At 42.8% G+C, this 24,388-nt stretch overlaps 2 protein-coding genes across 2 annotated transcripts in view; both read left to right on the top strand.

Moving 5' to 3' along the window:
* LOC139908023 (nuclear receptor coactivator 3-like) overlaps window positions 1-24,388 on the top strand; it is a 192,069-nt gene that overhangs the window by 159,228 nt on the left and 8,453 nt on the right. The gene's annotated exons all lie outside the window — the stretch shown is intronic.
* LOC139907999 (adenylate cyclase type 6) overlaps window positions 10,356-24,388 on the top strand; it is a 32,025-nt gene continuing 17,992 nt past the window's right edge. Inside the window, exons 1-3 of the mRNA XM_071894554.2 lie at window positions 10,356-10,469; window positions 13,403-13,668; window positions 13,783-14,719. Coding sequence (XP_071750655.2) covers window positions 13,649-13,668; window positions 13,783-14,719 — 957 coding nt within the window. The 5' untranslated portion in view covers window positions 10,356-10,469; window positions 13,403-13,648. The remainder of the gene's footprint in view (window positions 10,470-13,402; window positions 13,669-13,782; window positions 14,720-24,388) is intronic.

Below are 24,388 nucleotides of genomic sequence, written 5' to 3' on the forward strand. Positions count from 1 at the left end.
CCATATCTTTGCCGTCTGGGCTGACAATGCCTTGTTTTTCACTGCTAATGTCTCTGTCTGGGACTAAATTTAACCGCTGCTTCTATTCCATTCTATTTCGCCTCTGTGATTATTCTTCACACCGCAACGCTGATGGCCCCAACTCTACAGGGAGGGGCGGAGAAAGTGTGTCATCCAACTAGTCAAGTCCTCAAGAGGGCCAAGTCATCCTACACACACACACACACACACTGTACACACACACACGCTGACAAGCATCATCGCGGCAGCTGATGACTTGTTTACACTCTCGGGGATGTTGCATTCAGGTGTCGATGGTACTAGGGGAATGTAACTACTTAAAGCTCATGTGGGGTGGAGGATAGTTCATTCACAGAGGAGATGCAAAATACAGTATTGATCGAAAAAGACATTATGCAAAAAAATCATTATACATATATAATACGTGTGGACGTGGCTTTTTCTAAATGATTTCTTTTTTAGTACTTAAAATGATGTAAAAAACAATGTGCTGCTCGAAAAAAAACAAATGCAGGCTCTAGCAATTTGGAAATTACAGTAGTCAAAAGTCCAATTTCAATATGTTCAATATGTTTGATTAATTGTACAGCCAGCTGTACATGCACACAGCTGGCAGATACACAATGCAAGACATTGTTGTCTCTATATTAATATCTCAACAAAGTCAAGATCAGGCATATGTCAAGTTGATCAATCACAAGTCGTATGTGAGGAACTGTGATTTACTTGACGAAGATGAAACAGGGAAAAGGGATAAAGTGGAGAATGGTGAAAGCGGAGTGCAACTGAAGTGACAGCAATAAAACAAAAAGTGATGAGAGAGGAAGAAAAAAAACAAAAAACGCACAGCGGTGAGTAAATGAGAGAAAAACAAAAGCAGCGCTGAGGAAGAGGAAGGACAAAGGAAATCCACAGAGAAACAGAAAGAAAGAAGAGCGGAAACGATGCGATAGAAATGACACAGAGAGCAGAGAGGACGAGGGGTGGAGGGTAGGGGGGGTGCGGGTGGGGGTGGGCAGGAAATAGAGGGTGACAGACAGGGAGTCGGAGAAGCTGAACTCCATTGGGAGTCATCTGTACTTACTCAGTGTGGTGATGCTGCTGCTGCCTGTCCCTCCCTCTCTACACTACATGCTGTACGCAGACACACTGTGCTGTGTCCCGTCCCCAGACACCGGCGACACCTTCTTCTCTTACCCCCCCCCCCCCCTCCTCCCCCATCCCAACACACACACACGCGCGCACACAAACAACAACAACACACGCAGCCTTTGCGTAAAACTACAGTGCGTCACTTGACCAGTCCACCTGTTTCTATTCCTGTGTCTCATTATCACATTCTTCGTCAGGTTTCCATCAAGCCTAACTATTTCAAGACCAATCCGGCATGCACACAGGTATAGAGGAAAACCAGTGTCATCCTCACACACACACAGACACACACACTCATGTCCTACATATAACACATACATCCATACTTATGGCAGCATACAGCTTATTGTATCCTACTGCAGAAATGAGTCATACTCCGCTGCTCCTCGATAGACACCCCACCCCTATCACAGAGAAGAAAGTACCTGTTCTATTCTTGAAATCTACTCATTCTGCATAAACACTTTGTACCATTACACTAAGTGGGGGGAATGCCTTATTCTGTGTACAGAAAAAAACAGGGAAGAAGGCGGATGGTAATGCATGAAAAGGGGCTAAAAGGTGCTTGTATGAACAATGAGCCGACGCATCACATCACCCAAAGCCTGCAAAATGAGTGTCATGAATATTTTAAGCCGTGCAATATTCTTAGGGAATCTGGAGATTGTCATTAAGCCCCCTGATCAGGATAACTAATGTCCCCTCCTGAATAAGATGTCTGCTCAGCCCTTTTTCTCTCTCTCTCTCTCTCTCTCTCTCTCCCTCCCTATCGCCTCTCAGGTATACACCGCTCTACATTCCTTCACTGTGAACTCTGTGCTAATGGTGCTACACATGTAACATACATATGTTTTACTGAGAGTTTGAATTTCATGTTCGCAGATGTTATACACATAGCTCTTTCTGGTAAGAAAGAAAATAACTGGCACTAGAGGTGAGAAAAGGCATATCATGCAGATGGTCCCTGCTTAATGAAACACTGACAGAGAGTCTATACTGATACAAAGAGCTTTTATGATTCAGGATGCAGTGATGCACAATGACTGTGTAATTAACTAAGAAGGTGGGTCTTCATATCATTGGGAGCTTAGGATGGTAAACTTTTTTATGTAGCTCTCTTAAACAGCTTGGGGTGAAATGTACACAATGCAAATCTATACTTTTATGCAGACAATACCATTATTTATTTTTTTGCATGCACATTTAGTAAGGCTTTTGTAAACTAAGATCTCAATCCTGTGGATTTGAAACTGAAGAGGAAGCAATATTGTAACCACACGGCAAACAGATTGAGCTGGTATCTTGTTCCAAATCTTTGGATATTTTAGATCACAATTTTCTTTCATTCTCATTCTATCTATCTATCTATCTATCTATCTATCTATCTATCTATCTATCTATCTGTCTGTCTGTCTGTCTGTCTATCTATCTGTCTGTCTGTCTGTCTGTCTGTCTGTCTGTCTATATGTCCATATCTATGTCTGTCTTTAAATGTATATAAATTGTATTTGTTTGCATTTGTATTTGTGTTTTGCGTGTGTGTCTAAAACCTGATGTGTGTCATGGTGCCTGCTTGGTCTCCACTGCAAAAGAAATTTCAGATCTCAGCTCCACTCATGTGGATTCATTAATTAAGTCTAAATAGACGGAAATATTCTGGAGAAGTCGTCAAAGCCTGGAGGATTCTAGACAGAGCCTTGTAGTTTCTGTCATTAGTACACCAGACTCCTTTTGACGAGGGGATATTTGAATCCTTCCTGACTCCCGACTTTCCCTCTTTGATGTACTGAGGCTGCTGAACCGTGGGGATCTGGCGGTTTTGGATGAGCTCTGCATGCACAGTCCGTCTGCAGCCTGGTGAAACCTCTTTGACTCTCAGGACTCAGCTTATCCCCTCTGCTGGCTTCTCTGTGAAACTACAACCAGCTTCGCCTTGCACTGACACAGAAACCAAACCAAATGCATCTCCAGGAATAACGCATGGAGGTGAATACCAAGTTCAATCATAATGATCTGTCTTGATGATAATGTGTGAAATCAACAGATCAGGATGGGATGCTGATCCAGAGTAGCCATGCAGTAAAAGCACCAGGGGAAACTGACAGTTCATCTCAGCCTGGAAACCTCTCCTTCTCTTTTTTCAGTTGCAGAGATTTTCTTAAATAACACCAAATCTCCACCCGAGCCTTTCGCGCCTGCTTGACCTGAAAACATTAATTAAAAAACTGGGCTGTGTTGGGATTTTGATGTAACACACTGCCACTTTCAAGGTTATTGCTGCACTCTACTGGGCAAAGGAGCAATTACAACTGAGGGATCTGTGGATGAAGATGTAGAGCCTGAAATGTCAATGTATTTGTCACAGTATATCAGGATGATGAAATTACAGAAATACAAATATCATTCCCTAACTACTGTGAGTCCAAAAGAAGAATCTGTGGTCAGCACCGATAGAACATACCTAATAGAAACTACATTAGATGACAGTGCAGCACCAAAGCCAACGAAACAAGGCAGAGATGGCTGTTTTGCTCAAGGAGCAGCTTCAGAGAACTTGCAGCTTTTATATCAGCACATGAAACAGTGCAGCACGCATGTTTCAGTTGAATCATCCATTATCTCATTCAAAATCAGTGTGATAGCCTGCAAGACAGTGAATGAGATGTGACCGGACACGATGTAATGTGCATGTAAAGAAGGAAAGACTCCGAGAGCTTACCTGCCGTTTGATGAAGCTGGATGTTGTGTCAGAGGATGTGCTGCCATCTGAACGTTTGAAGCGACTCTTCCGTTTAGGCAACTTCCTGGGCAGCTGTGGTGAGAGAGACACACAGGTGAGAAAGGAGAGGAGAGAGAGAGAGAGAGAGAGAGGGAGAGAGAGAGTGTGTTCTGAGAGAGAGAGAGTTCTGCATAGGCAATGGAGGAAAGTGATAGATAGATAGATAGATATATAGATCCTCTACAAATACAATATACATTATAAACAATATAACACATAAGAAAGTGATGATACCCATCTCTGAACAGGTAACAAAGAGGCAGTTTTAATTTTGGGCAAAGTAAAGTAACACGAGATTGGGGGGAAAGAGTTGCTGTGCACCAGAGCAGCAAATACAGTCAGCTGCCTTTGTTACCATCAAAATTATTTCAAGACCAGTAAAAATCTAGCTGTACATTGTAGTCTGTGTAATGTAGATGATAGTTTTCCTCTGGCCTGCTGCTACAGAGCCAATTAAGAAAACATATTTTTTGCAGTAGCGCTCGTAGGCCCGCTATATGGGCTACAGGTGAGTCAAAGTCACGGCCTGCACCTTCAGTAAGTGAAAAACCAGCATACCGGTCCCATCATGATGCTGATCTGCACTGGTTTCCATACCTTTGTATAACCCATTGTAGCCTGTATGCGGAGCGTAGCAGGAAATGCATTGAAATAAATAATGAAACATCATTGCAGAATCCATAAAGGCCTGATCTGCGAGTTGAAACAAAAACATCCAATGTATCTGTGTGTAGCGAGATTTTATCAGTCGGTTATTCCGAGCCTACTTTATTATCCTACCCGTTGGCTTTTTCCCGATCAAGCCGATACTGGCATCAATCTGCAGTTTCAGTGAAGGCGGAGGTAAAAAGTAGCTTGCTGCCAACGCGACGCCTTCATTTCAACAACAAGTAGCAAGACATTAACGGTCTTCCCACGGCACTTCGCTCGGCGATGCTGAGCAAAATGTGCAGACTTACCTGGAAATAGTGTGATTGAGAGCCGGTTTCCACAGCAGACAGAGGGTCTACAGACGATTTGGACATTTTGACTTGCACCATCTATTGAGAGCGCAGGGAGGCGGGATGCACACAGACATGGGTTATTGGAAGAAACAAGGGATACAAAATACATCTATATGCAGTGGAAGAGCGAGGGAGCGTGCAGGAGCGAAAATATGAGGAAAGGCGAATAATATCCAGGCTCGGCGCGTAATACTCCATATGAAAATGTGTTACATCGGGGGGGAAAAAATGTAAAGGAGCAGGAGAAATACTGGAGCTGAAATAACCGATGAGGCTGGAGCGTCGTCGTTCGAGCAACCCTATAGGCCTATACTAACTCCCACTCTCTCTCTCTCTCTCTCTCTCTCTCTCTCTCTCTCTCTCTCTCTCTCTGCCTCTCTATTTTTTTTTCTGGGGGGGGGGGGGGCGAGGTTGGCTTAATTGGCACAACTATTAATCCATACAGCATGCTCATTTTGAATTGCTACTTATTTAGGCAATATTATTCTTTTTTTTAGCATTTTTCCATTTCTTCCTCTAGATTCCCCACGCATAGATTTTTTTAAATTTTATTATTTATTATTTGATTTCAAAACCAGGGCTTCAAAACCTTAATCTTTATTAGCTAAACTCACATTACATAAGCTGTATCAAAATGTTGTAAGTTGTGAAGAAAGGGTCTTTCAGTGAAAAAGCAGAAATCGATTTCTGAAAATAGGGGAGATCAGGGATGGTTGTAACACTTTTTCTTTGAGGACCTGTAACTCAGTTATTGTTTGTGATAGATTTCTCAAAATTTGAAGTACCCACATTTGTCAACTACAAAACACCTAGAAAATAATCACAGAATGTGATGCCAAATACAGACAGTTCTGGATTACAACCTATCCCATTACTGGTGTATGATGTCTTATTAGGGCAATTCTAGGTGATTTTTTTTTTTTTTTTTACCGCAGCCGGGGGGAGGTGGATAATATTCCAAGAATTTCTGAGATTAAAGTTAGAAATTTACAAGAAAAAAAGACTCAGAAATTTGTGGAAAAAAACATGCAAAATCAGTTTTTTGGACATGAAACTTCTCCTGTGAGCTGAAGGAGCGAATGGGCATGTACGATAGTGATCACATGACCATAGAGTATTCCTGAATTACAGCTAACCCCATGTTACAACCACCCCCCATCTCCCCTATAATGGACTTTTGTTTATGTTGGTTGTTGCTTGCCTGATTATAATCAACGTTTTGAGGTCATGGTTTCTTTATTTACCACGACATCACTGGTCTAAGCAATATCTTACTTGAACAAAGTGTAACAGACCACTTTTGAACAGCTTGGGCCACCTATAGGAAATCCAAAACTTCTCTAATCAAGGGAAATGTTTAAGCTCGCTCTCAACCAGAGACTTTGGCTCAGAAGCCTACATTACTACATAATAACCATGGTGCCATGGCTGTGCTATTGTTGAATTAATTGCATTTATTTATTTTTATTCCTTTCTTTGTAGGCCTTTTATTTCATTAAGTTTAACAAAAAGTATTGCCCCGATTCAATCACCCATTAGCAGTACTGTGGTCAGTGTGTATATGTGTGTGAGCAGATAGATAGATAGATAGATAGTGTGTGTGTGTGTGTGTGTGTGTGTGTGTGTGTCCACAGTCTTAGAAAGTCTGACATGATGTCCCGAGGTCTTTTCATGTTTGCACACCTCTACTGTACTTGTTTGTGCAGGTCTGGCACATCACACTCAGCTAAACAGACTCAGGTAGTAGCACAGAACAACTAACTGCTAACTAACCAGCTGCAGGCAGCAGTGAAGCTGCCAGAGGCAGAGCACCTTGACTGCTGGAGGGCACAACATGGCTACAATACAGTCAGCTGAGCACTGGGCAAACACACGCTTATTTACTTTACCCTTTTCAACATTTCTCTTCCCTCCTCCAAACTTCACACCGAACTTCAGCTCAGTGACAGCAATATTCATGGGCTTTCCCATTTAGCAATGTAATCACCTCTCTACATACACTTAAATCATCATTTAAAAAAACATTCTTGAAAGAAAAATCAACACAAATTGTTAATAGAGTTGATATGATACAAAATTGAAATCCATTTACAAACAGAACTATCTAGTGAGCAAGGCCAAAGAACCTGATCTTGTTTCAGACACGTTCTCTTTTTTATTTTTGGGTTCCAGGTCAGGTGATATCTTAACCTTATTCAAGGCCTTCAAATACCAAGATGGATTTACAGTGCCCCATTAGAAACACTGTTTATATGAGTGGATCTATAGTTGTGTTTAAATAGTACATCCATTATAGTACCCACTGACTGAACTGCTACCCAAGATGTTAGTCCTGCAAAGGTGTTAACCACACACAAAGGAGACATCAGTGATCTGAATAGCTATTGCACAGCTTTCCTGTTTATCCAAACACATATGATAATAACATAATATTCATGTCTGGGTACAGCATCATGTTTGAATCAGTGAGAGTAGTGGAGTAGTACCGGTTAGCAATAGTTGGCATTATGTTCCCTTGGTGACGCACAAAACGGTGTTGAGTCAGCCTTCATTTGCCTAAGTATTCTTTTAAGACTTTACATCATACACACATATGGACAGACTTGTTTTTATGTCTTGATTATAATACTCAAATCTGGTTCAGGCATCTCAGTGAATATTAATAGAGGCCTTAGGACTATATTCCTTTCAATTTGTAAAGGAATTCAACAGGGCTCCATTTTAGGTCCTCTCTACTTTATATAGGTATAAATTGTAGCTGGGTTAAGTATTCCAGTTTTCAATTCTGTTCACAGACAGAACAGTTCTGTCGTCCGCTGACACTTCATAGTACTTGACAGTTTTCTATTCAGACGTAGGCTTTCAGGAAATACACTTGTGAGCCCAAAACATAATCTATCAAGGGAAGACTAAACAGTGTTGTGAGCACATGACCCCCATTGTGTAAAAATCAGCTTCAAACTTGATTCTTTATGCTATATACATGGATATATATACTAAAATTATGTCTTGTGACATACTGTATATCTTCATGATGACACTAACACCTCGCCCTAACCATAACTCTACTTCTATTGAACTTCATGCATGGCGAAAGGGTAAAGCCTGCACTGTAAACCAACTGTGAACTAAAACAAACACAGAATGGGTCGATATTGTCATGGTTGTGACTTTCTGCCTTTGTTCATTGTCTAGGTTTTGTATTTCTTTGTGCATTATGTTTCCCTGTGTAGTTCTTTTAGTGCTACATGTACCATGTTTCCTTTCTGCCCCAGCTGTGTCTCATTTGTAATCACCCCCCATGTGTATATTAGTCTTGTTCCCCAGTCAGTGGTTGGATCATTGCTTTCTGTTACATGTGTCAGTTTGTGTGAAGAGCTCTCGTTTTTGGTTTCCTGTGTCACCTGCAACCTGTTATATTATGGGTTTGATCACCACCTGCCTCGCTGTCCTGCATTTGGGTCCTCACCACACCTCAATGCAACAGATATTGCATTTTAATTGGCACACTAGACTCCTATTTAGGATTGATGGATACCAAATCAAAATATAAATAGATTCATCGATCTAAACTCAAAAGTTACAGATGCTGATTTACAAAAAGTAATGAAAAGAAGTAGGAAAAAGATCATTGTGGACATTATGTGCAATAATTAAAGTGAAGAAAAGTTAACATTTAAAAGAATCCACAACGTTTATAGCTTACAGGCTATAATCAATTATTGAAATTTGTAATAGGCAATATAACCTGTCACTCTTTGTTTATTTAATGCTGAACCTGGCAAAAAAGCAGTTTGTGAGAAGTTGCATTATAATATGCAGGGCCCTTATTACTCATCACTTCTGCATACATCATGACTTTATACACTAACAATAAATCACTGGATATCTCCTAGAAACCTGATTCTGTAGTAAGCCTGGGTCGTTTTCATGGATTCACTATGATTATATGGTTATCATTAGAGATGGATTTATTATTTATCTTGTTATATGGTAGTATATTCAATTAAACTATTGTGATGGACAGGAACACCCTATACAAAAACCTGGCATACCAAATTCCTGATGGAGTAACCTAAATGGTAAATTTGTAGCATCATTCATCAGTGAAGCAGTTTATATAAAGAAGTGTGTAAACTGTGAGCCACAGTTGATGATCATCATATTCACACATATAAGCAAAAATTGGCGCTATTTTCACAAAAGCATTCATAATATATAGGCTACTATAATTTATTTCAACCTAAACTCTACTCGGCTGAGTTTAGGTGGGTTCACCCTCATCTTCATCACTGCTTCTTCCTCCTGGTGCGACTGTAACGGGTTTGAAGTTGAGTGTTGGTCCTGTTTCAGCGGCCTGGGCCTACTGCAGACACAGCTTCACCTCTAGAGGGAGTGCCGAGTTACTAAAAGTGGGAATGAGAGTGGTGTGAGCGACGGCGCGCCTGGGCTGAGAAGAGCTGCGTCAAGACAGCCAGAGTTAGCCCGGACAAGACCGGAACTAAGTCGACTTTGCCTTCAAAATAAAAGCATAAAGATTGGAATGGGGTAATTCAGCATTGAAGTGAACAGAGCAGCAAACATTGCATCAAATCATTCTCAGTGGAATCAGTGGAGTAAATTATAGCTGCAAAATAGAAATAGAAATTTGTATAATGATGACATTTGTATAATGATGCATGCAAGGATGTAGTGGAGGGTAAACCACCTAAACTCAGTTTACCCTTTTTAGACATAAATCTTTATGATAGCCCTATTAAATAAATATATAGGGCCTCTTAAGCAAAAAGTAATGATTTTCTGAAAATGTAATTCGCTTTTGTTTATATTGGTGAATATTTGCCTCATGATGGTCACCAACTGGCAGTGATAGTTTGCCCGCCTTTCTATTTACAACTAGCTACATCATAGGATGCATGTTTACTGATGACGGAGTGCCTTATGGACGGGTACATGTAAAGCAAAAAAAATACACATACACAAAAAGACACAGGTTACCAGAAAATAGATGTATAACTTCCAGTTCTGGTAGCCTATATGTTTTGTGACTGAGTCTTTCTTTGTATTTTGTGCAGCCCTAGGCCTATATATGGAACCCTATTTACAGATATGAATACTTTGAAAAGTACATTTGAGAAAAAAATGCTTTTACTATTCACTACAGCTTTCTACTTGAATATGTTCTTTATTTTCACCTACTTTGCATTACTCAACCGTTGCAACATAATAATGGTCGTCAACATGGTTTTATTTTGAAAACTCTCACCGGAAGTTAATTTTCCTTATTCTGTCGGGCTTGACACTGGCGCTGGGAGCTGAGAGGGTCAGGGGGAGGAGAGGCAAGGGAGTGGAGCGAGAAGACGACAGGAGGAGATCCACAGGGTGACCAATTTAACCGGATCATCCTTGGATAGGCTACAAATGGTCCTCCACCCTGGCCGCTCCAAACGACAACGACACGAAATCGGATTGTCTCCTGCAGTCTCGCTGGGAAATAGAGAAAGATGATCACGGTGAGTCCGTCTCTCAGACTGTACTGCTGCACACTGCAGGCCGACATATATAATATATGTTCTCCTGTCACACATCCGTTTAAAATGCTGTTGCACAGAACTGTTGGAGGCCTGCGCTACTTTTATGTTAACACACAATTTCTAGTGGAAAGAGTGTTACAGCGGGCTGTAATCATTAGGCCTCTGCCTCTCGTTGCTTCACATAGGTGGCAAAAGGATACGGACAGAACATGTTTTTCATTGGCGGCCAATAACAACATATCTGTCTGGAAGAGGATGAGCTGCATCACATCAGCGCGTTTATTTTTCATATTACAGCTGATAAACCTGAAGGCTGTTAACAGAGACAGCTGCTTGTAGCCTGCACACTGCTTGCAGGTCGCATCTGATGCTCGTTCAAAACGAGTCACAGCCAGCACAAATCATTTCATTTCGGATAACACAACTTTAAACTTCAAATAATCTCAATTTATGGTTGTCACTGTCCGCACACGGGGTGTTTATCGACGAGGGGAAGTGTATGGTTCACCGCTACACCATCCACTGACTGATGCTGTGGAATGTGCAATAGCAGTAATATGTTTATATCTGTGTTTATTTACTCAAGAGGCATGTTTGTCAATACAATAAGCTCGCGGCCTATTCCTTTGCTGCCGGTTGAAGGACACTGATAAAAATTAATTGTTGACAGTGGCATGTTGTGTCCTAAGTTAGGCTGCCGGACGCAGCGAAATGGTTTTATGGTCCCTGCTATGGTTGTCACATAGGCCATAGTGTTATGTAACAAGAAGCCTACGCTGTTTGAATGCGGGCCCTCACACGGCCTGTGCATGGGATTTTACACTGTATGGCAAATAGCCTACCATCCATACATAATCAACACAGGCCGCCGTGCAAATGCCCAACGCGTTACATACCTTTGATTTCCCCTAATTGCTTGATCTATTTTCGCATCTGTATCATCTGGATGATAACTGAGCCATAAGATGCGTTCCCTCACACAGCCTCGGACAGATCTGATTAACTGGAACAAGCCCACAATGAATGCCTTATGCTCACTGTTTGTGGCTGGAACGCCAGTGTGCTGCTGTCCGGTTGAAAATGTCCCCTAGGAATAGTCAGTCACCCCCCCGCCCCCCTCTTCTCTTTCCAAGCGCTAGTGGAGGAAACCAGTGAGCACAGCCAGGCACCATGCAAACACAGCAAACGACTGGCAACACCACGACGTTTGCAAATGGGTACACTGGTCGACCTTGTGCAGGCGAGTGAGGGACGCAGAGCCGCGGGGGGGTGGAGTGTATGTGTGTGTGTGTGTGTGTGTGTGTTCGTGTGTGTGCACGTTTCTGTGGATGAGTCGGGGAAGGTGGTGGTGGTGGGGGGGTCTCCTTGAATCCTGTCGATCCACTGCCAGGGATACGACTGGACGGATACGTGCCAGAGAAGGCGCAAGATAGCGAGGAAATGCTATTTTTGCTTCAACAACACAGCATGCCTTCCCGGTGTAAACGCAGGTCGAGGAGGCGACAGCAGCAACACGCCTGCGTTGCGCTTGCGTGTCTTTTCTGCTCTTATCTGGAACTCAGGGCATGTGGAGGCCTGGTAAGATCAGCTGGTAGCGGTGCTACAACTGTATATGGGAGATACCAGACTACACTGTGGCAATGTGGACGTTTTTTAATTCAATCAGTGCGAAAAAGAACAGTAGCAAACCTATAATAAACGATTAGAAGCACACTATATCACTATATATATCCCAGCAAAACTACAAGTCCCTACAGGAATATTCTAGGAACATCATAGTGATATCATATGAGATTAAAACATACTATAAAGTAGGAGTAGGTCACTATGAACTCTTGAGCACCACAGACACACTACAAGTCCTTAGGGAGCATTACAGGAATATTTTCATTAGGGTACACTATAATAACTATGACTACAATGTAGCCTAATAAGACATCTTTACTCATGAATTTCAAGATGGATAGATAGACATACATGTATGTCTAGGGCATAGATTCATGAGAGGACCATGAGTTTTGAAATGTTAAAAGGGAAATAAGGAAACAAACTTGATGTGCCAGTCATTTTTTAAAAGACAGTTGGTTTAATGCTGAAGGCCTGCGGGCCGAGAGCTGTCATACTATACCACCATTTTATTAAATGTATTATTCTTGACAGTGTCCTGTAGTCCAGTGGCATGCATCCGCTCTATTTACCACTGATCTTTTATCATTGGGTTTGAACAACAGCAGAAGGTATCTTTCTCTTATCATCTGCCAAATGTACTCAAAACTACTGGAGAACGGTGTGTGTCTTTTTAAACTTCTCCAGCCGGGCATTCAAATTGAGTAGGTTTCGGTTCACCCTGAGACCCGGGCTCATTAAAACACATTACTCATGCTGTCATATGGATACCCTCCAGAATCAAGCCTGCAATCTATTTTGGGTCCTGACCCCCAGAGTTTATGAAAGGCTGGTGGATACTGACTGGCATTTCTTCCATAAGTATGTCTGAGTTTTTAGACATGAGAGGCAATCTCAAGTGTGTCTGGTTATCCAGGAAACGTGTCCCTGCACTGTCAACACCAGTGAGATTTATGTGCATGTGGCTGACAATGAGACGTGATGTATTTTATTTCCAGTCACATTTAGGAGGAAGGCCCTCTTTGCCAACAGTCTATTGTAAGAGCTAACGTAACGTGTGAGTCAGGACTTGTAGGCCTGTATATTATTACATTAGCATGTATTAGCACTGACAGTTGCTGCACAAGTATCACATTAGTATCACAATCTGATCCTACCTGATCTAGCCACTGCTTCATTTTGAGCCATTTAATACCATGACACCATTGCAGATTGATTTGCACACAGGCTGTTCCTGTTTAGCGTTCTAAGTTTACATCTACTGTATGTATTTGTTTTTCCTCTAGAGCCAGCAGAAGCCGTGGAGATAGGCCTGGCAGCAGGGACCGGTCTTCTCATTAACCTTGGTCTGTGATCACCGGCTCTGGCACAAACATCTGGGGTTGTGCGGAGCGTCTGGTGCACCTTTTGACCCGATCCAGCCGCTGCCACCCGCGCCCCTGCAGTGTGGCCTCTAAAAACCCCCTCACTTCTTCAAACTTTTGTCCACTGGGATAAATGAGTGAACCGGCTGGAAAGGAAAGGGCTGGGACATGTACCAGAACCCCGACAGGTAAATGAACAACTCCTACAGGTGGTTAAAGGTCATCTCAGGTCTACCTGTTATTATTATGTATGTTGTGCCTGTTTCTGTGCCGAACATCCCTCTGCTCTGCTCTTCCTACAGAATGTCCTGGTTCAGTGGTTTCCTAGTCGCCAGAGTGGACGACCGCAAGACTGCGTGGGGGGAGCGCAATGGCAAGAAGTCCAAACGGAAGGGAGGTTCATCTCTCTGCAACCCGCGTTACATGAGCTGCCTGCGGGACCCAGATGCTATGGAGCCCCCCTCTGGAGCCCCCCTCCATCAGCACCACCGCGGAGGGGTGGCCGGGGCCGTGGGAGGCGGGGGCAACTTCGGCGTTCGCTGCGGCTGGCAGGAGGACCACTACGGCAAAAGGGGAGGGGCCCCTGGGGAAGGGGTGGGGCTGAAATCGGTCGACTTGGGCTTTGAGGACGGGGACCTGAAAGGGAGGAAAGGGGGGTGCAACGGGGGGAGCGGGGACATGGGCGATGAGGGTCCCAATGGCGCGGCGGGGGTGACGGCTGCGGACTGCTGGCTCAGGGTGGTGCGGGTGTTCCAGTCGAAAAAGTTCCAGTCCCGTAAACTGGAGCGCCTGTACCAGCGTTACTTCTTTCGGCTGAACCAGAGCTCCTTGACCATGCTGATGGGGGTGCTGGTGATCGTGTGCGGCGTCATGCTGACCTTCCACTGTGTCCACGCCGCCCCTCACGTCGCCTACTCCTCGGCCCTGTCGGTGGCTATGGCCCTCTTCATGGCTCTCATGGTGGTGTGCAACCGCAACGGCTTCCACCAGGACTACATGTGGATGGTCAGCTACCTGGTGATCGGGGTGCTGGTGTCGGTGCAGGTGTTCGGGGTGCTCATGGTGGCCCCCCGGAGCGCCTCGGAAGGCATCTGGTGGTCCGTCTTCTTCATCTACATCATCTACACGCTGCTGCCTGTGAGGATGAGGGCGGCAGTGCTGAGTGGAGCCGTGCTATCCATCATACACCTGGTCACCACCTGGCAGATCAACCAGGAAGACAAGTTCCTCTGGAAGCAGGTAAGAGAAGCCGGACATCTGACTGTTTGGCGGTTCGCTTTGCTTGCCACAGTTGACCTGACCTGAAGTTACATTCTTGCTGAATGGGATGGAAACATGTTTGACAGTTGCACAAAGTCATTTGGTTCATTTGGTTTTCCCTTCTGATTTTTTCTTTACTCAGATTGTATGTGGACATTTTGTCCTGCCAAGATTTTATGACTTCTTATGTTTTTCAAAGTCTCGCAAGTAGGCAAATAATAGTATACTGTCTCCTAGTGATATGTTGCTATGTTAAGAAGTAATTATATGCATTAGGAAATGTATGTAATGTAGTTGTCATCGTAATTTAACTGTGAACACGACACATGGTTACATCACTGCATGTCTGGGTGTTTTGAAATTGGCTCTTTTGGCCTGACTTTTATGATGGTGGTATTACTGAACGGGCAGCGCTACAGCATTTAGTCTGCTGAGGCAGTATATGTCAGTGTATCAGTGTATATATCAGTGAGTCCATTGTGTTTTGTCACCATGTTGCATCTGTGTATTTATCTGCCAGTGTAGAGGCAGTGTACATTGGGGCTGCGTATGGGGCTTGCTGTACAGTGTGTTGTTTGTGCGTCATGCCAAGGACCTAGGGGCTAGCTGAAGGTCAGTGGGCTGAATGAACCGCCTCGGCTGGACGGCTGTGTGTGTGTGTGTGTGTGTGTGTTGTGTGACAGAGGGAGAATACCATGATGATATAAAGCAGTATCACTCAGGTCTCTGTGCTCTCACACAAGGGACGCTTTGTACTTTTCTCCAAGGGTGGGGTGATGGGGGGGTGAGACTGTGGAGGGGGTCAGTATGGTGGCTGGTTGCATTCTGTACCACCATAACTGTTGTGTAACTGTTGGTATCCGCTGGGACAGCGTATGGAAAAACATAATGGGAAGACCATTACATGAAAACAATAGGGGGGGATAGAGGAATGTTTGCTGTTGTTAATGCTCAGTCACTAGTCGCAACTGCAATGTCTCAGCTTTTAATTGAAGGAAAAGGATTTGTTTCCCTAACTCCTTCTCCCTGAGAGACGATGGTCTCCATTCAGCAAGATAGCCGTTCTCACATTAGGCAAATTCTATAAAGAGAGAATGGTTTTCATGCACAATTTATGGCAGCGTTTGCTATTAAAACCTAAACAAGTCACTTCTCTAATATTATCATTATTTATTATAAATCCATTAGTGAGGCAGCTTGGTGGGAACTCAGTAACTACTCTGTTCTTTAACATCATGCATGATATACCATAGTGCAATCCATCTCAGGCTCAAACATTGTTTGCCATCGTTACGTGAATAAATGTCATGAGATAGCAGCAGCCCAGCAATGCTGTGTCTTCCTAAGGACTTTTGTGTACTGTGTGACACAGTAATCCACTGTCATCAATCACTGCTTCACGCTTGTGTGCAAGTATTTCCTCTTTCACCAATAACTCATTAACCTCGCTGGGTTTCTGTTGGTGTCGATGGTTACAGATAATGATGAAGTTGTGTACGAGGAATGACATGGGGCTGTAATTAGGATGCAGATCCCCTCGTCTGCCTATCTTTTCATTGCTGGCCTCTCTTTGCTGGCACTGCAGATTTGAATGGTGAATTGAGAAGGAATCTATGAGATCCAGGTGGCTCGTGGGGTTACAGTCCCCCAGTGGCTCCATGAGAAATGTAGATTCTGGTTTCACTTGGGCATCTGTTCTATATCATGGGCTTAGGACAAGCGTTACGTTGATTACTCAAAAAGTATGAGTTCCTGCTGGTCACAGGCACAGTATCCCAACCTGGGAAGACTTAAGAAGCTGATTTCACTCACTTATTTGTGTATCAATCTGTATTTCCTCAGGCTTCTCAGAAGTGGACAGTGGATTTAAATCAGCGATCAGGCATGGCTCTTGCTTTTTAGACCCAATTCCCAGTGGGGACTATTTACATGTGCATCATGTCACAGAGTAAATACCTGAGACATGAGGATATATCACACACAAAACACAAACACAGCCTATCGCTCGGAGAGGTAGCCTACCTTCAAAGATAGGACGCTGTTCAGGATCGTGGGTCACCTAGCTATTGTTGCTGCCAGAATCATGTAAGCATGTAATACCGGCGTAAACTGAGACTCCTTCGTGAGGAGCATGACATCTTGACGGTGTCTGTCTGCTACATCAGAGGAATTACATGTAAGACTCTCAGAAGACGCTATCGCCCCTTGTCACTCATCAACACAGACATCAAAATTATTAGTAAAGCACTATCTATGAGATTGGAAAAAGTAATTCATATTCTAATTCACCCGGACCAAACTGGTTTCATCAAAGGTAGACACTCTTCAAATAATATGCGCCGTCTATTCAACCTAATAAATATATCCAAAAATCAAAAGACTAACACATCCATCATATCATTAGATGCAGAGAAAGCATTTGACCGTGTAAACTGGACTTTTTTATTTGCAACACTAGATAGGTTTGGTTTTGGAGAGTCATTTATTAAATGGATCAAAATTTTTTACAACTCACCCACAGCATCAGTAATCACCAATGGAATAACATCACAACGTTTTACATTAAACCGTGGTACTAGGCAAGGATGTCCACTCTCCCCATTATTATTCGCACTGTTTATAAAACCCCTAGCAGCCGCCATTTGCCAAGACACTCAAATCACTGGAATCACCACCACCAACTCAACCCATAAGGTCAGTTTATAATATGCCAACGATTTATTACTATATATACAAAAAACATCAATATCATTACCTGCAGTGTTTAAACTCATAGAAATATTCTCCTCCATCTCTGACTATTCCATTAATTGGTCCAAAACCACCATCCTCCCACTAAATCAACACCAGTGGAAGGCTGCAACCCCAAAACTACCCTTCAACATCTAAATTGGTAACATTCGATATCTGGGCATTGATATTTCCCCCAATCTTCCAGAGTTGTTCCACCTCAACTTTACCCCCATCCTTAAATCCACCGAAGATCAGTTAAACCGCTGGAATAACTTACCACTCTCCCTTGCAGGCCGCATTGCAACAATCAAAATGTCAATTTTACCCAGAATCAATTACCTCTTCTCAATGACCCCTGTCCAACCAACACCCAATTGGTTCAATACACTTGACTCACTAATCACAAAATTCTACTGGAAAAACAAGCAACCTAGAATCAAACTCACAACACTACAGAAAAGCAAACAGCTTGGAGGTTTAAATGCCCCAAATTTTCTCCATTACTACTTAGCCAATCAATTACAATACATCATGAAATGGATTCACTCAAATGTTCACCAAGACCCATGGTTAGAAATTGAACAATCAGAATGCAACGAACTGTCCATCAAAGATCTACCATTTCTCTCAACAACAATAAAAAAACATAACTGCTACAGGAACACAGTCATTGCCACAACTCTGGAAGCTTGGTGGAAAATCAATAAGATCACCAATCACACACCCTCACCATGTAAATTCACCCCAATTTGGAACAACCCAGACTTTGTAATCAACAAGCGCACCCTCTCTTTTAATTCATGGAAAATCAAAGGAATCACTCACTTAGAACACCAATCCAGAAGTTTGATTTCACTCAAGAATTTTTTTTACAATATCCACAACTCAAGAACGCACTCAGGAAAAAAATTGATATCACACATAATAACTTGCAACCACCACCATTAGTAACAGACCTATTTACAATATCAACAGTCAAGAAACCACTATCAAACTACTTTCACTCAGTATGGCTTTGCACACCAACTCTGGGGAGGGGGGGGGGGGGGGGGGGGGGGGGGGGGTTGTTTGTTTCTTTTGTTTTTTATATATGCACTTTATCTTGGTTCTGGAGTAAAGGAAAAAAAGAAAGAAAAAAAAAGATAATTCTACAATGGCTGTACTTAAAACATACAAAGTAAGAGGTAAGGTGAGAAAAGGGGAGGGCAAACCAGCTAAATTGCTGTTTTTGCTTGTATTCTTTTCAGGAAAGAAATGTCTCTGAAACAACATTTAGCTCAAGTGATGCTACAACCCTCCACTGAGATCAGCAGTGGTGAAACTCCTTTAGATGGAGTGACACCCTGTTGGTGTTGGGGCCCACCCTTCCTGTTCAAGGGTGGTAGAAACTGTGGCACCAGACAAGGTGGTTGATGATGGCGTCCAAATAATCCTCAATGGGAATTAGCAGTGAGAAAGAGCTTGTTGGTGGCTCCAAGAAGTGTTTTTACCATTTGATTTTAACCCATAATAAAAATCATAAAAGCAGCAAAAAAAAAAAAAGACTCTCAAAATTAATGGTTCGCAATCCCTTCAAGCCTTTCAAAACACAAAACACATGCAATCCATCTGCTAGTTCCCTAAGTTGTATTGCTCTTGGCACTGGTTGGTAGTGTGATACTGTTTTTACAGCTGCATACAGTAGAAAGGAGGATGGCTGAGTGTCTGTTCGTAGCTTTACTTAGAGGATTTTATAGTGCACACATCATCATCAACTGCAGCACCTATAGGAGTCTGAGCTGCCTTGATATACACAGGATCGCATTTGACACAAACGCCAAACTTCTTTAACATGTAATAGTGATGTGTGATGGAGATAACCTGTCCTGTTACACATGGTTAGCATTTGATGTGAGCTTCACTCAATCAGCAAATAGGCGGTTACTCTTCCTTCATTTTTCTGCCTCTCCATGTCTGTGACTCCTCAGCTGAAATCAATTAGCCGTAGCCACACATACACATGCACACAAGCATGTGTATCAACCCCCCACAACACACACACAGGCACACGCACCCAAACACACACACCATCCCCTGCTTTCTGCTGGTTGACAACTTCCCTTAGAGGTGTCCATTTAATGTTCGTCAGAATTGCTGCTGTGTGTTTTTCTTTGGAACTAAATCACCAGACCATTGTCTGAATGTGTGTGTGCATTTGTGTGTGTTTCTGTGTGAATGTGTGTGTGTGTGTGTGTGTGTGTGTGTGTGTGTGTGTGTGTTTAGGGTTAAATTAGAATAGTATACAAGTGAAGTCTATTCCATTCAGCATGCAGTAGTAGGCCATACTTTGCATGCGTACCAATCTCTACCACATCTTTGTGGATGTATTTTTGGCTCTATGACAACAATTGCCGTTTGTTGATTTTTCACCCCACAGTCGTTTGGTTTATGGTGTTGTCTCCTGACAATGTCTCGTATTGTTGTGTGGATGTTGTTGACACAAGTGTTGTGAGAGGTCAAAGACTGGTTCCTAAAAATACCCAGCCCTTGGCGTTTCTGCTAACTGTTGCGTCACATGGAACAGTCTTATCAGAGTCTGCGTCAGAGCAACAGGCAGCTCGCTCTGTCCCCCTCGCACACATGCACTCACACACACACACACACACACACACACACACACACAGGTGCAGAGGCCACTCATATATTCAGAGGCACCAAGTCAAACACGTTTTGGTAATTTTTTCCGTGGTGCTTTATGACGCGGAACCTAATGCATTTTGGGACAGATCTTTGATCCCCGACCACAACAGAGACGGTGACTTAAGCCCTAAAAGCCCATTAGACAACAGAGACGGCACATCCAGCCTCGCCGCGGCCTCCGGGTCCGAGGGCAGTCAATACGTTTCTCTGGCCTCCTTGTCAAGCTCTCGCTAAGCGTTTAAAGTGTGTTTTATATTCATTAGATAAGATAAGTGAATAGAGTGTAAATAAGTATGCGCTACTAATGTACCAGTGTGCGTAGTTTATACACGGGCCTTCCGTCAAACTTTCCAACAGGTCGACTACTTAAGCGTCCAACTTCCGGGATGTTACACAGAGAATAAATGCATTTAAATCAGAACGAGTCTTGCACAGTGTCGACTGTATCAGCTGTTCGCGGTTGTACACCGGTCTCAGAGAAGGGATAACCTTGTATGCATCATGCACAGGATGGGAGACAGCGTCCCAGTGGAGGAAGTGTCAGCTTGTGATCCCCTGTGCAGGGCTGCAGCTATAGAATAAGACACTCTGTATGAGGAAGGAGGAGGCAGCGAGGCGGTGTGTGATCGGAGGAGAATCCGATATTCTCCCCACGCAGTCCTTCCACTGCCTCCCTGATAAATAATTTGTGTGTTTAACACGGCAGCAGCATTTTAACGAGGATACCTGTCACATGCATCCCACTCACACACACGCACACACACACACACACACACACACACACACACAGAACACACCACAGCTTACTCTAAGGATCCAGATGGGTTCAAATGTGTTAGGATTTAGCCATTGATACGGCTGAATGTTTTATGATCACTCAAGATAATCACCTCAAACAAGCCGAATGCTAAGAATACAAATGCAATCAAACATTTGCATGATTGTCTCTGTGTTAGTGCAGTTCACATTGTATTAATCTTGTTGATAATTGTCTATATTTACTTTTATGATGATTACAAGCTGTGAAACCCCCACCAATCTGTGGACCAATAAGAGCACCGGGAAAGAATTATAGGTTTAGCATCACTTCTGAGAATGATGGGGAAAAAACAGCATTGCTAACCAATCAAGTGTCTCCCTCAGTGCTTGTGTTCAGTTGGTCCAGTGGTTGCCACGGAAACAACTACGACTCAAGCAGTCAAGACCCAGTTCAGGCTGTTGGTATACAGTTTGGTTACTGTTGCATCAAGTAGAAGGCAGAAATCAGGTCAAAATTGATTCCCCTGTTTGCTTCTTCCGAGAATCAGATTCGGGAGGATACCCAGGGTGTCGGAGCTTTCTAGACATCCCGCTCATTGGCTGCTGGACTGGGTTCATGTATTGTTTTCCTCCCCCCTGCTGTTGAAATGGGACAGCCCATAATTAAACATGGCGATGACACAGGAGAGGTCATTTGAGTGGAGGTGGTGGGCGAGTAGGGAGGGGAGGGGTGGTGGGGGGGCGTGCAGGATGTTGTTTGCCAGTTGTCTGGTTCAGGGAAGCTTATCTCTGGTCAGCTATCTATGACTCTGCATGTTTGTGGTCCTTCTGCTGTGAAAATGGTGTAAGATGTGTTTTTAGGCCTCGAGGCCTTGTGGAAAAAGATACATGCTTTTTTAAGAACGGCTTGCTAGAATAATTGACCTGGTGACCTTGTCTGGTTTTGTTATTAATTTGGGTTTCTAATTCTGGTACATCAGTTTTATCACTAATTACATCACATCTGTCCAATGTTGACATAGCTCTTCTGATAGACTTTTTTTATAACAGCAATTATCCCTGAACCTATTGACTGTTCACAGTGTATGAAGCCAAGTGTCCTTGCAGGGGTCCCGTGCATTCCAGAGAACGTGGAAATATAAAGACTTTAGGTCTAATTTCCTTACGCTCCCCGCTTTTTATTTAGATTCCACTGCACACCTTGGCATATTTCACCTTCTGTTTGAACAAAAACACTGTTGCAACTTCAGAAATGGGCTCTCCAAAGCCAGAGCACTTTAATAGTCACACTCTCTCCACAAAAGTCACACCCCTCTGGTTGCCAACATGAATGTGTCTGGTGTGTAGTTTTTCAATGTGAAGTTGCTGCCCCCAGCTTGTCCCTGCCCATATTTACAGTAACATGACTAAGGAATAAGGAATTTGAACATGACAGATCAGTATAGCTGGCTATAGATTACAAATAATTGTTCATACACGGCACATTTTTCATGTAATGTGTATGATCTTTTATTTCAGTGTAAAGCATGTGTATAATATTCAAAAATGACTAAAACAGCTAAAGGAAGATGGAAAAGAGGCCAAAATCTAAAATTATTAATAGAAACCTGTGTGTGATCAGTCAGGCTTTTATGTTGACAGATAAGAAAAGAAAGGTTTTACACTCATCCAAAATAAAACCGATTGTCACAGTGGAGAAGGGGAGGGACGTCTGTGTATTCAGTGTGTTTTAGCTGAAGACAAGTATGTTTGTAGTTCATTGTGACTGGCTTATTGAATAAATTACATGTTGGGGAACTGAAAGACAGTGTACACACTTTCGCTTCCTTTCCCGTTTTTGAAGATTATGGATACAATAGAGGTGACTTGCATTTTGCTACTCTTTTGCAATAACTCTAATACATCACATTTGTTTAGATTCATGTTTTTTTTTCCCACACAAATACACAAAGATACACTAATTCTTGCAAGGATTTCAAGACCCCAACTACTAATACTGTCTATATACTGCTATTTATATAGTATTATTTGAGACTGAATTATTGTGGCAGTTGATTGGACACAGGTTTTAGGTGTTTCTCTTAAATTCTCTAAAGTCTGTATGTAGAACAAGTGAATTTGCAGCCTGAGGAACTCATTTAGACTGTGCTTGATTATCATGAATGCAGCATATTTCCATATTTTTATTTACTATTCAGACCTTACTCAGATCTGATTAATGAAAAATTAGCATGATAACCTACAGCATGAGGCCTCTCGAAAATAACTGTTGACTGAATCAGTTTAATTTATATTTTCATTCCCTTTCCTACTATGAAAGGCCAACAGATAGAAACAGTAATGTGTGATGCTTGACTTAGTCCCGATTTTGTGTGTAAAAGGACATTCTCTGTACAAAATACCAAATGAGAATCCACGCATATCCATGATTTTTACACGGTGGATTTCCCTTCCCCAATGCACAGCTGCCATATGTGCATTCACATTTTTAGTGTAAATGACATAAATCATACTTGATCATAAATCATACTTGTATGTATATGTGGTTGTGCAAGGTAATCAAAGAGACTTATAATTCTCTGTAATGGAAACCACTTGGAAAATGAGAAAAATGTTCTGGATAGCTTTGGATGGTCATGGAAAATCAGAAAGTAGTAATGGACTTCCTCAGTTTATCCCAGATTATGAAGTAAATTTAAATATTTGGAGCAGAATGATTACATTTTTTGCTGTCACATCACCATGAGTTTTTTTTTTTTTTGAAGTGACACTGCTGCATGCCAACTGCAATGATGACAGCCTCTGGAAACTAAGAATACCTTTACACAATTTGATTGATGTTGTCCTGGAAGTGTCCTGGAAAATGATTTCCTGAAAAGAGACAAAACCCTGTCGTTCTTCTTCACAAGTGAACTGAATCTCGTTTGCAGAAATGACAAGACTGTACAGGCGATTGTGCTCCAAAACATTTTTTTTTGCAAGATAAACATATTTTATCTGCAGTCCCTCCAGAACAGGACAGAGGCTCCAGTAGCCGGCCGCTCTGCTCTCACCTCCAGACGGTGTGAGACCACCCGGCCGAGCGCAGGGAGCAGAATGGGCAGGCGGGGCTTGACTCTTTATCTGTCGATGTGGTTCTGGTCATTTCAGATAAGGGCAGGGAGAGCTGTGTGTAGACATGAGGCTCAGGCTGAGTACACAAACCCAGCAGCTGCCTGGCACCACACACATACACAGACTCTTTCACAAAGGGCGAGCGACAGAGAGCGGGAGACTGGAAGGAAGGAAAGAGAGAGAGAAAAATAAATGAAATGAAAAGAATTTGGAAATAAATAACTGACGCTCTCGAGGAAAGATAAGGGACGACCCGCGAGAGAGACTCTTATGTTTTGTCGCGGGGAGAGCGCCGTCGTTGCGTTCGGGGTGCCAGAGTTGTGTTTTATAGAGCCTGATCTAACACAGATGTTCTAAGGAGTT

Source organism: Centroberyx gerrardi, chromosome 14, assembly GCF_048128805.1.
Source record: "Centroberyx gerrardi isolate f3 chromosome 14, fCenGer3.hap1.cur.20231027, whole genome shotgun sequence".
Classification (NCBI taxonomy): domain Eukaryota; kingdom Metazoa; phylum Chordata; class Actinopteri; order Beryciformes; family Berycidae; genus Centroberyx; species Centroberyx gerrardi.